The sequence below is a fragment of the Bidens hawaiensis genome, unplaced genomic scaffold (genome assembly GCF_021521415.1).
Source record: "Bidens hawaiensis isolate Kalapana, Puna unplaced genomic scaffold, B.hawaiensis_p1.1 tig00000055_1, whole genome shotgun sequence".
NCBI classification, from domain to species: domain Eukaryota; kingdom Viridiplantae; phylum Streptophyta; class Magnoliopsida; order Asterales; family Asteraceae; genus Bidens; species Bidens hawaiensis.
The window spans coordinates 2,039,507-2,051,945 of record NW_027491016.1 but is presented as its reverse complement, the minus strand read 5'-3'; the positions used below and the strand labels follow the sequence as shown (position 1 = coordinate 2,051,945).

General features: G+C 31.9%; 1 protein-coding gene across 1 annotated transcript; it reads left to right on the top strand.

Annotated features, from left to right (window-relative positions):
* Positions 1-10,062: 10,062 nt before the first annotated feature.
* Positions 10,063-11,451, top strand: LOC143634560 (phosphoenolpyruvate carboxylase kinase 1-like). The gene is made up of 2 exons (XM_077102621.1): positions 10,063-10,871; positions 11,360-11,451. Exons 1-2 carry the CDS (start codon positions 10,082-10,084, stop codon positions 11,413-11,415), a joined length of 846 nt encoding a protein of 281 aa, XP_076958736.1. The 5' UTR covers positions 10,063-10,081; the 3' UTR covers positions 11,416-11,451.
* Positions 11,452-12,439: the final 988 nt, after the last annotated feature.

Sequence of the window (12,439 nt, the reverse complement as noted above, 5' to 3'; positions counted from 1 at the left end):
AATTCAACCTAAAACTAACCAATCTTTTAACAAGCGAATAAAGCTTTAATTTTAAATTATTATAAGGTTTATGTAATATTTAATTTATTGTCATACTAAACTTTAAAATTTTGTTAAAATTATATATGTTATATGAGTATATTATTCGGCATTTTAATATATTAAATAAAATTTTGGTTCACATTTGTATTAAAACTTTATACCCTATTCAAAACTAATAAAGTTACTTATTAAAATACTAAAACTGATTATGATAAATAAATTTAATAGTAAAAAATATGTGAAAACATTAGGCGATCTATAGGAATGAAATGGATTGCTTGTGAAAAGTTTGTGAGAAAGTTTCTTGGTGTTTCTGATGTATTAGATTGATTCCGATAACGTTTTAAACAAAATAAAAACACCATCAGACCATATTGACATGCATGTAAGATGGGCACCGTTGGGTCCAACTTTTTCTTGTATTAATACATCATACATCATCGGTTTCGCTCTAATTTGACAAATGATGTCTTATAATTTGTTAAGAACGCCAACATTCGACTACATTATAAAGTAAGATCCGTCCTTTTTTTACAAACATCTAGAAAGAAAAACTCAAATGAATATAAGGTAACATGGTCATTTTGAGGATTTCTCGGTTTGAAATAACTAGCATTGAACAACTAATCTGATTTGACATTTTTTTGTTGAGTCAACTAAGAAATCAAAATTTTGACTTTTTTTTTTAATTATTGAGTCTTTGTTCTTATGGGTTGGGCTAATTGAAAACGGGACAAATTCGTAGATCACCAAATTTTAAGAAGCTAGAGTGAGAATATATATTTAAATGTTTGCACTTGCATCATTATTAGATAAGAATATCCTATATTTTATGTAAAAAAACAAAATGGCAGTTACATATCAACTGTCCAAGTAACATCTTGTGTATTTGAAAACAATTTGAACAGTATTCTTTTATCAAAAAAAAAAATAGAGTTTTTTTTTTCTTTGAATAGTAAACTTCTTTTAATCCTTGTTGTTCATCGGACTTGAACCCAATATCTCTCATCTTCAAACTCAGATGTTTAAAGGTTTTGTATTTTCAATAGACCACCACCCACTAAAAGTAAAGTTAACTTGTATGGAATTTTTTTCTAACTAATTTTTTTAAATCAATTTATTAACTTGATATACACATTCTTGTGAAGCTTTAAGAAAATGACTTACCTCTTAACCCGATTAAAATTGGATAACACGCCTCTATTAATGTGTAGAAATACCTTTGCAGCTATTTTAGAATATTTTTAAGCAATATTTTTTCTGAGTCTACTAGTGATAGGATTTTTAAATTCCCTAAGTATTTGATACTTAATATTAATAATCGACTCGAAAACTATTAGTGGGCGGAAAACCACAGCAACCGGGTAACTCTTGACGTAGGCGTTGAGGCTCAAGCTGGCGACCTTTCTCCTAAGATAAGCAACCAGGCTACCACTTGGTCAAAAGAACGAACAAGACTTTTCAAATCGATCTAATTTAAATTTAAAGTGTTGACATTTAAGGGAAAACGTTCAACATAAAGTGTGCATGATATCCACATTAAAAGAAATTCACGAATATAGCATTCAGAGATTATTATTACTGATTTTACAAATTTGCATGTCTTAAAAAGGATTTCAATGTATTGGGACATAGAATACAAAAAGGGTCCACCTCTGAATCCACCATAACAATGACAATACAATGAATCAAGACCCATGACCCATCTTGTAATTCTCAATACCAATTTTCTTGTTTTTTTTATAGTATGTTCAAAAACGTAAAGTAAGGGAGGTTTAGACCAATTTGTCTTGTGTGTTGTTTGTAGACACACACATATATATATATATAATAATTTTTTTATATTAATAATTGTGAATTTCTATATATCGTTTACTAAACAAACTTTCAAATCTTTGATACAAAATGTGACATATTCAGCATGTAAAAAATCATTATTTAATCGTGTTCTAAACCTTTTGATGGTGCGAAAGCCATATGCTATAATACTATTAAATATTGTCATCTCATTTTTTTAGTTATTTTTAAAAATAAAGTTATTATTATTTTTAATTATATTAGGAGCAGCAATTTGAAATTTATAGAAACCATGACAACCTATTCATCGTCTACACATCTCAACGTTAAATGTGCCCTTATAAAACTCAGTCAGCCACACCCTGTCTAACTCACCCTTATCAAACTCATAGGCAATCACACACTTGTATGACACTAATTAACGGCTCACCCCACACCATTGTTAATAATGTGTCCCCGTGACCCACCTCACATCACCAATATTAGCCTCTACTGCATATATAATGAAAATCAAAACATATCCACAATGAGATATATACGTAAAGACAGCACATACAAATATCTAAGCAAATCCATCTTGATCGATAATGACACACGCCTCTAAATTATAGAGGCAAGCACACTAACTGTGAAAATAAATCAATAATACAAACGTACAAAATTTAACTTATAGGTGCTTAAACTCAAACAATCAAACTCAATGATACAATGAACTGAACTTCAAATTCATACCTAAGATTTAAGAATTCTTATCTAATAAAAAGTTACAAGTCCTAACATATAAACGATTAAGACCAATGTAAATTATCACCTTAGTATCGCAACTATCGTGTCATATATCGGTATATGTTGTTATACAATGTTAAACCATCGACTATATCTTCAACTCATTATATTAGCAATGCAGTATTTCATAAAAAGATCAAATACAAAACACAAAAATAGATCATATATACATCAAATATTCAAATAATAAATGCCTGAACAATTGATGATGAAATTTTCGTGTAGTAGATTCAGGATGAATATATTCAAATAAATGTATGTCATTGATAATAAAAGTAATTAAATGATAGAAGACACGTATGTACTAGAAAAAATATGTGTATTAAATAAGAGAGAGAGAATATTGACAGTATATAAAACTGTATAACTTTTGAATTTTGTAATGTAATATATTTAGGTTATCAGATTCTATGTAAACAACCCATGACCTAATGGTCTAGTGGTATGGTGTTCACCTTTTAAAGTGGAGGTGGTGGGTTCAAATCCTTGCAAGTGCAAGGTTAGAGGGATTTTAGGTGAAAAAATTTGTTGTTTCAAAAAAAAAAAAAAAAAAAATTCTATGTAAACATGACATGTGATCGTCAACAAAATTTGGAAAAATAAAATATTGAAATATTGTGCCTATCACATCAACTTGATAATAATATCCAGCACCACTTATACGCTTGGAATATACTGCTTGCTTATATACTTCCTTCCACTTATTATTATTTTTTTTCTCTCTTTTCTCCAATTTTATCTTCCAAAATTTATTTATATTATCCTAGCTTCTTATTATAGTTTAATAACATTAAATGTGGTTTAAAGTACAGATTTGTTTGTAATTATATCATTTCAGTAAATGCAAAACACTAGTTTTAAGATATAATTAATTTATTCAGTATTTAACATATTACTTAAAATTTTTATTAAATTATGACGAGTATAATATACTATATGATCTTAAAGAATATAATAAATAGTATGACAAATTGATAGACTTTAAATTACTATAGTATAGTTGGGTATATAGTATTTAATTATTAAAACTATTAAAATGTTTTAAAAATTAATATTTAAAATCGACTTTTAAGGTGAATGGAAATCTCAACATGTAATCTTTATCACAAAAGACCTTAAATAGCGAACCCAATATGTACAATGGATACACAATATGCATTATTGTATTAAACCAGGTATGCATGGGACACATTTTTATTATGATATAAGAGCATTTACAACCCTTTCTTTATCTTCAAATTCCAAATTACACTAAAATTTTTAATTAAATAATATTTTTTATATCTTTTATCATTAACGTTTTTATTTTTTTCTCCACTCACACTTTAAAAAATTTATAGGATGCTGCGAGAAATTTTTAAATATACAGAAAAATCACTGCATTTTCTCTATCGTTCACTCACAACACCTTATACCACTCCCTAAATTGTAAAAACCATACTCACATATTTGATGGCTAGGTTGTGAATACTCTAGGGTTGTGATTACTAACATCCTCTTATACCAAGCCATTCACATTCTTATTCTATAGTTTTTTAGAACAGATAACTCACACTTACTAATAATATTACATCATTGTTTTTACCAGACTCCGAAATCGAATGACAGAATCTACAACTTTATGGAATGGAGATCACTAGTAGTCCTTCCATCTTCATCAATAGTTCGTGAATTTTGTTATTTTATTATTATTTTTTTTTTTTGGAAAATAAGTGGTGGACGTATATAGTTATTATATCAATCTTATTTTTCTCTTATTCAGAAAAAGACCTTTATTTGTGGTGTTTGCTATACATTTCAAAATCAGACGGTACGGCCAACTAACCTCGCCCCGTCCGGACGTAAAATGCCCCCCCGAGTTAGCCAATGAACACTCTGCCCAACTTCACTAGAAACCAAGAGGGCAAAATCGTCATTAATTCTTAACCGGTTCTATATGACACTTGCATGGCCACATGGCAATATGACAACGCAAGTTATCATAATTTATGTCATGGTCCTTTCTTTTCTAAAACTTTCAAATATGACTCCAAATTTGTAATTCAACAAGCATACCAAAGATGCTTAATGAGTACCACACTCTTAAGTGCTGAACAATAATGAGATGAATAAAAGAACCTTAACTAAATTCTGAAAGAAGATTAGGTTGTTAGTTAGAGTTTGGTTTAGGTACCGGTGAAAATGAAGGCGATCAGGTTAGTTAATTGGAGATATCGAAGAAACGAAGAAGAAAATGAAGCTAGCGAGATGGGGAACCAGGTTGACTGGTCATAAGAGGGCAAGAACACCAATCCAGGTGTCCTGGTACCGAAATAAAGAAAGGAGGGAGCCGATATCGATGCACATACTCAATCTCATAGAATAATGATTCAGTACTTTGGTTGGTTGTTGAATTTAATTTGCTTTGGTTTTTAGCATATGAAATCAAGCCAATAAAAATCCGAATCTAAGACAACAATAATAAAATTATATTGCATTTTTCATTCTTACATTTCAATTTTCATTTTGTCCCTTTAATATACTATTCATCATGTATTCCATAAATATAAAATAAAAACAACCTTAGTAATGCACATCAAATCTTCTACACTTGTAAGTTGTCGATTTTAATTCACAAGTTTATTAATGGATAATCAATTATTCATAAGAGCTATTTCATTTCTTTTGTTCGTAAACTTATTTGTTGATTTCAATTTCTAAAAACACCCAATATAATTAGGAACTTTCTTTGATATTACATAATTGATCAAATCAAAATACGAGAAAAACTTGAATCCTAATACCTTCAACAGCTCACCAACACAACTTAAAATGCAAGTGTGGACATAAAACATTTGGATCTGTCTTCTTTGCTTTAGGTCCACAAATCTTTTATTTACAAATTCAATAAATATTGAAGACGTGAAGCTTTTATTCACATTGTATGCAAGTGCGTTTGAATGTTTAGTCACTAAAGGTACATGCAAAATAACTAAATATATGGTTATATATTTTTTTAATCTATTGTTCGGTTTTCATAATAATAACTGAAACTCATCCAAATGCCAAAATAAATATATGATGTCTCAATTGGTTTCAAACATCGTGATGGTTGGGTAAAAGTTAACTAGTTTTATATATTAATTAGTTATATTTAGTTAAATAATCGAATGAACATTGATACTTCAAGCATTGTTTACGGGTTTCAGGATATTGGAAGCTTTGGAGCTTAACAAGGATATTTACGGGCTTGGAATGAAGATCAAGAAGTGAAAGATTGGAAGTGCACGCATCACGAGGCAGTAAAGAAAAGAAAATAAAAAATGCAGAAAAGTTACATCTTCGCGATACGCGAAGATGCAAAAGAAGGGTAACTTCGCGATACGCGGAGTTGCAGGATGTCGGCCGCGATTATTTTGTCCTTCGCGATACGCGAAGAAGCATGCTGGGACATCTTCGCGATACGCGAAGATGCTTAAGTCGGCCAAAAATTTAAGTTTTCCCTATTTAAAGCCCTTAACCTTCCCGTTCGGCATATAACGACTTCTAGAGGCAAAAGAGGCTGCTTAGGACGATCTTCCACCATTCCAAGGCTTCCGGTTCATCTCGGGTTTGCATGTTCATCAAGATAAGTGATATAATCGATATGTCGATGCTCGGGTAAGTTTCTTGTTTATTCTAGGGTAGGTTTTTGTGTATTTTAACTTCTGATCAGATTCGTATGCTTAATGTTTATGAGCTTGATTGAGTTATTGCTTTAGTCTTGCTTAAATTGTGATTGATTATTTAAACAATTTGTGTTTGGGATTATTAATTAATGCATTATTTGTTTGGTTGTGTTCATCGACATTTAGGGTTTAAGCTCTTGCGTCATTGATTAGTTATCATCAAATATTGTCTCTTAATTGGTTTTAACAAACATAAGTTGGTGATTAGGTAAACCGAGTTTCATTGTGTCATCAATTCGGTTAGGGTATCATTTGACATCACAATCCAACTACTAGGTTTAGTAATTACTGCGTAATCAATATAATCGAATCTGGGATTAAGTTGAATGTAACATTAACCGAACCTAGAATGAATGCTTTTATTAATATTATTTACAAATCGTTTTTAAGTAATAATTAGTTTTTAAATTTTTTTTTAAAAACCGCTTGACATCGTCTGTCCGCCTTAGTTAATAATTAATTTCATAATATTGAATTAGCACTTTCCTTGAGTCCCTGTGGAGACAACCTTACTTACCCGTACTAGTTATAGGTATTTAAGTCCTTAATTAATTGTTTTTGAGTAGACCACGACAGCCTACGTCACATCATGAACCTAAACAAAATGTGATCCATATTGTTTCATTGATGAGCTTGATTTTGTCCTAGGGAGCAATCCATTTATGGTTATGGAGATGGAAGGTAAGGGTCTTGGTTTTTGTACATCTTTATTAGGCTTTATACACTCTTATACTATAAACTTTAGTTTATTTTTACATAGAAGCAAAATATTCCTTTAAAAAAATGTATTTTGCACGGTTTGCTATGTAAGTTATAATTTTTAAATATATACTTCACTTCATTGTAAAGGTAAACTACAGTTTAGCTTTACACTGTAAGTTGTAGCTTACATTGTGTCGGAGGTGTAAAACGCCATTACAGCAGCAAAGTTGTTAATGCTTGCTTGGAATTCGTGTATGCTCTCTTCTAGGTCCCCGCTAAATTATTTTTGTTTGTTTTATAAAAGTTTGTCGTTCAAAAGTACAAAGAAAACAAAGTTGAAGGGGGTAAAGTGAAGTTAATGACAAGTATGAGGGAGTGGATGAGTAATTGGTTACGTTTTGGATTCGTATCAACAAAATACAAATTGAACAAAAGAAACTTTACTAGATGCTTCAATCAACCGCCCAAATACGGCTTCGTACACAACTTTTAGCCCCATCAACATCACTCGTTTCTCAAAAGAGTAACGATCAAATTATAATATAGAATTCCTTTAGAAAAGAAAAAAAAAGCTAGGTATCCCACCTTTTTATTATAGTTAGATAAGACACCTGAAGATTAGTGTTTCTTCAACACCCTTCTCATCTTTTACTAGCTATAGCTATATATTTCATACCAAATTACCTAGTATCGATGTCGACCTAACACAATCAGTGTTGGTGACGGTATTTGTTTATTCATGTTTTCGTTATTGGTACCATTTGATTTTGGTATTATGGATGGTATCGACACCGAACCGATAAAATCAGTAAGGGCATTCGGATTATGCTTTCACTCGTTTTTTATAGCAGTATTTTCCAGTATGGTACCATTCTTATTCCTATTATGGTGTATCTATATTTCTTGATCCCTAAGTTTGAAAAATTGCACTGCATGCCCAAACCTTTGCATAAATGTAACACAAATAGTCCTTCATGAATGAAAGTTAAGATTTTCTATTAAGTTAGGGTGAAATGAGTCAAATGACAAAACATCCCTATCATTTAAAATTAACAACTGAAACCGCAAATAAATCTAAAATTAAAAACTGAAACCGCAAATAAATATATTAAATATGTGTGATATTGTTATATTGCATATATGTAATACAACAATATATGTAATATTGTTATATTACACTTATGTTAGTGTTATATTACATGTATTGTATTACATGTATGTAATACAATAATATTCCTACATTATATAATATGTAATATAACGTCATTACATATATTTAATATGTCAAATATTGCGATTGATCTTTTTTTTAGAAATGTAATTTATAACAAAAGAAATAAGAATAAAAAAACCATATTTAAATCGAGTTTTTACAAGTTCTCAAGTTATCTCTTGGTTCTTCCTTCGTGTATATATATGTGTATGTGCACGCGCGCGCATTATTGAACATGGTTTTCTTTTTTACCATGTCCTCCACTTAGACTTCATTTGATGGCTCGTGTGTTCAGCACCTCACAATTCTTTGGTAAGATATTAAAGACCCCCCCCCCCCCCCCCCCAATAAATAAATAAATATGTTTTGCTGATGAATTATGGTGATCGAGTCCTCTAGGATGTCAATCCAAGTCTCAGCCAATGATACATTTCCATCGATTTTCCATGGTCTTTACTTCCTACTGGGAGCCTTTGTGGTCTGGTATGCATTGTCGAGACTTTCTTTGACTTGCTCGTCATTTAAAGCAGTGTTGAGTTTCATCACTATCTTCATCTTATTGGTGAACTTGACGATACAGAATTTAGGGCTTTGTCTTTTCCGGAATTCGTGATTTTTGTAGGTTGAATATGAGGTATCAAAATTATTGTACGCTTGTTGCATCAGATATGACAACTGTTGGGGTTAAAAATGATGTCGATAGGGGAGATCAATGAATTAAAAGATATGTTGGATTAAAAAAATTAAAATAAAACTTGCTGGCTGATAATAAATCTACGCTAATTTTTGGTAGCAAAATCAACCTAACTTAAATATATAGATTTATATTTGATTTTATCTTACTTTGCTCACATTAATAATTGAGTTAACTTGGGAAACATATTTTTGTATGAGCAAAATCGAGTGTAAAACTATGATGATCATGTGTGATTACCCTTTACCACAAAAGTTAAAATTATGGATGTCATGAGTTATTTATTTTGCTCATATAAATTATTATTGGGTAACCAACCAAAGCTTATATTATTAAAATATTGTTTGTTTTTGACAAAACAATTTGTATCTGCTCAATCTAGCTTAAGTCGTGTACTATGAGAAATTTATAACATAATAATAAATAACATATAATGTTTTTTTTTTTGAGTTTTATTAAATACAAATTAAATTAACGTGTTAATTATGAGAATCAAATAATGTAATTAAATATATATAACATAAAGTAATTATAGACTTATAGTATATAGTGTAATTACACTATGATGTAATTACATAATTACACCATTTATATATATAATTTCATTACTTGATTCTCACACTTAGTACACTAATTTAATTTGTACGTTACTTTTTACATGTTTTATTTATAAAATTTATAAAAATAATATATGCATAATTCATATTTAATATTAGGTCGAGTCTATTCTAAAGTCATAAAATCAAATTTGAAAACAAAATTTGAAATTCGCTTTTTAATAAATGGTACTTATATTTATATATTCTATTATTCTTATAACTTATCAAACGGGTGTGACCCGATCCCTAGTCAATTACTGAGAATTTTGATAGCAAAGTTTGAAAACAAAAATCTGATTTTTCTACACGGAAAACAAACAACCAACAAATTCCACGAAACATATTAACTGGAAAAACGCTAAAACACAAACCACATTATTCAACGTACAACACCCAAAGCACAACGTACACCCACCGATTCCTTTCAACTTCTCGAACGCGAATATTCGCATCTCGCAACCGAAATCCGTTATAAAAACCCACTCACACCTTCCGTGTATCTGTAACAACACAACTAAACAAAATAATAATAATAATAATAATGAAAGAAGCTTTAAACACCGATTACCGAATTAGCCACGAGATCGGCCGCGGACGGTTCGGCGTTGTCTACCGGTGCTACTCCACCGTCTCCGGCGACTCATTCGCCTGCAAATCCATCGACAAACGCCTCCTGTCCGATCCAACCGACCTCGAGTGCCTTCAAAAAGAACCTAAAATACTCCACATCCTCGGTGGAAACCCTAACATCGTACAGATCCATCGTTTATACGAGGATGATAATTATTTGCACATGATTATTGACCTCTGTGACTCGCCTGACCTCTTCGACCGCATCTCGAACCGGGCCGGTCCGTTTTCCGAACCGGAAGCTGCTCAAATTTTCTCACCATTGATTTCATCGATCAGTTATTGTCACCGGTTAGGAATCGCGCATCGCGATATTAAACCGGATAATATTTTATTTGATATCAACGGGGATCTGAAGCTGGCGGATTTCGGATCCGCGGAGTGGTTCGGGATGAACGAGCACGGGACGATGACTGGGATCGTCGGGACGCCGTACTATGTGGCGCCTGAGGTTTTGGCTGGGAGAGAGTATACTGAGAAAGTTGATGTATGGAGTGCGGGTGTGATTTTGTATATAATGTTGGCTGGAGTTCCGCCATTTTACGGTGACTCGCCTGCGGAAACGTTTGAGGCGGTTTTAAGGGGAAATCTGCGGTTTCCGATGAGGATTTTTAGATCTGTGTCGCCCGAAGCGAAGGATCTGTTGAGGAAGATGTTGTGTAAAGATGTTTCGAGACGATTATCTGCTGATCAAGTCCTCAGTAAGTTGTTAATTTTGTTTTTATTAGATATCCTGGGTTTGGTCGGTGGGGGTGAAAACGAGCTGAGCTGGTTTGACTTAAAAGAGCTTGAGCTCGCATTTTTTATTTAGGCTCGGGCTCAGATGGCTCGTTTATTATTTATTAATAATTAATTTATAGTCGTTTTTAATTATTTGTATATTATTGATATATTTTGAAAAAAAAAACCTTAAACGAGTCTAAACTCGGCCCAAACACGTGTAGTCATTAAACGAGCCAAAGCTCAGCTGTGCAGTGTGAAACTAATACATAAAAGTCCAAAAGGGCTAAAATTAAAAAATAGCTGTTTAAGGCTCGACGAGCATAAACGAGCTTCCCATATAAGGTTCGAGCTTGAAAAAACTCGGATCGTTTCGAGGTTTTTATTGATTTCGAGCTCAAGTAGCTATTTTATCATTTACTAATTACTTTTGCATTTGTGTCTAATATTTTGTGTAATTTTTATGCAGGGCACCCATGGGTTGTAAATGGAGGCGAGACTCGATCTATGGCGGATCTAACCTAACTTGAACGCTTGTTCGAACTCGTGGTTATGAAATCAACATTGGTTTTTTTAATCTGTTGATTTTAATCCTTGATGAATCAACAGAAAGATAGAGAGCGAAAGTTCAATGAATCTTCTGAAGTTGAGGAAGTCAGTCTGCAATCTGCATTTTATCCCCCTTTTGTATTTTGAAACCGAGATGGTTCTTCGTGTTCTTCTGTTGGTAGTCTATGGAGAATGAAGGATCTAAGTAGAGATTTTGTAAAATATAGTGAAGAGAAATTAGGAAGCTATAAGATGAATAAAGTGATGTGATGGTGTATATGTTCATGACTGAAAGATGTCATCATCCTCTGTTCTCCTTCATTTGGTTTTTCTTGCCTTTGAAGTTTGAATCTGAATAATAATAGAGTTATGAGTTTTGAGTATTATATTTGTGATGTTGCAATTGTTTTATGATGTTTGAAGCCCAAGTTTTAATTAGACTTAGGTTATATCATAACACACTAATCAACCATGTGATTGCAGAGTGGTGTACACATATAGAACCACCTTAATATTATTTTACTTTTATGATTCAATATTTAATGATAATAATTAAGCTTGTGATAGAGTGTTAGGGAAGAAACTTGGTGTTTTATGTGATCCATACTTGATTTATTTCTCATCATTTAGTTTTGGAGCTACCAGGTGATAATGAGAGACTAAGCGGGTAATTGGCATTCACTGGTTGGATCATTGAACTGAACGGATTTTATTTCGCCGTACATCATGTCTTCGGGCGAGTGTTCATGAGCGTTGGCCTTAGGTGAGGGTTTTCCCTGGATTGGAAGGCGAGTGAATCCGGATTTGAAGAAGTTAGCCAGTAACTTCTTCTTCTCAAGGTTTCATTCCATCATCTTCTTCTTCTTTATTATTAACCTTTTTCTTTCCGCTTTATATCTTTAATAATCATTTTTTTTTGTTTCAAATAATTAGTTTACTGAATGAAATTTACTATATACACCTCCACCACCATCTCCTAGTCGCCACCTGTCGCACCACC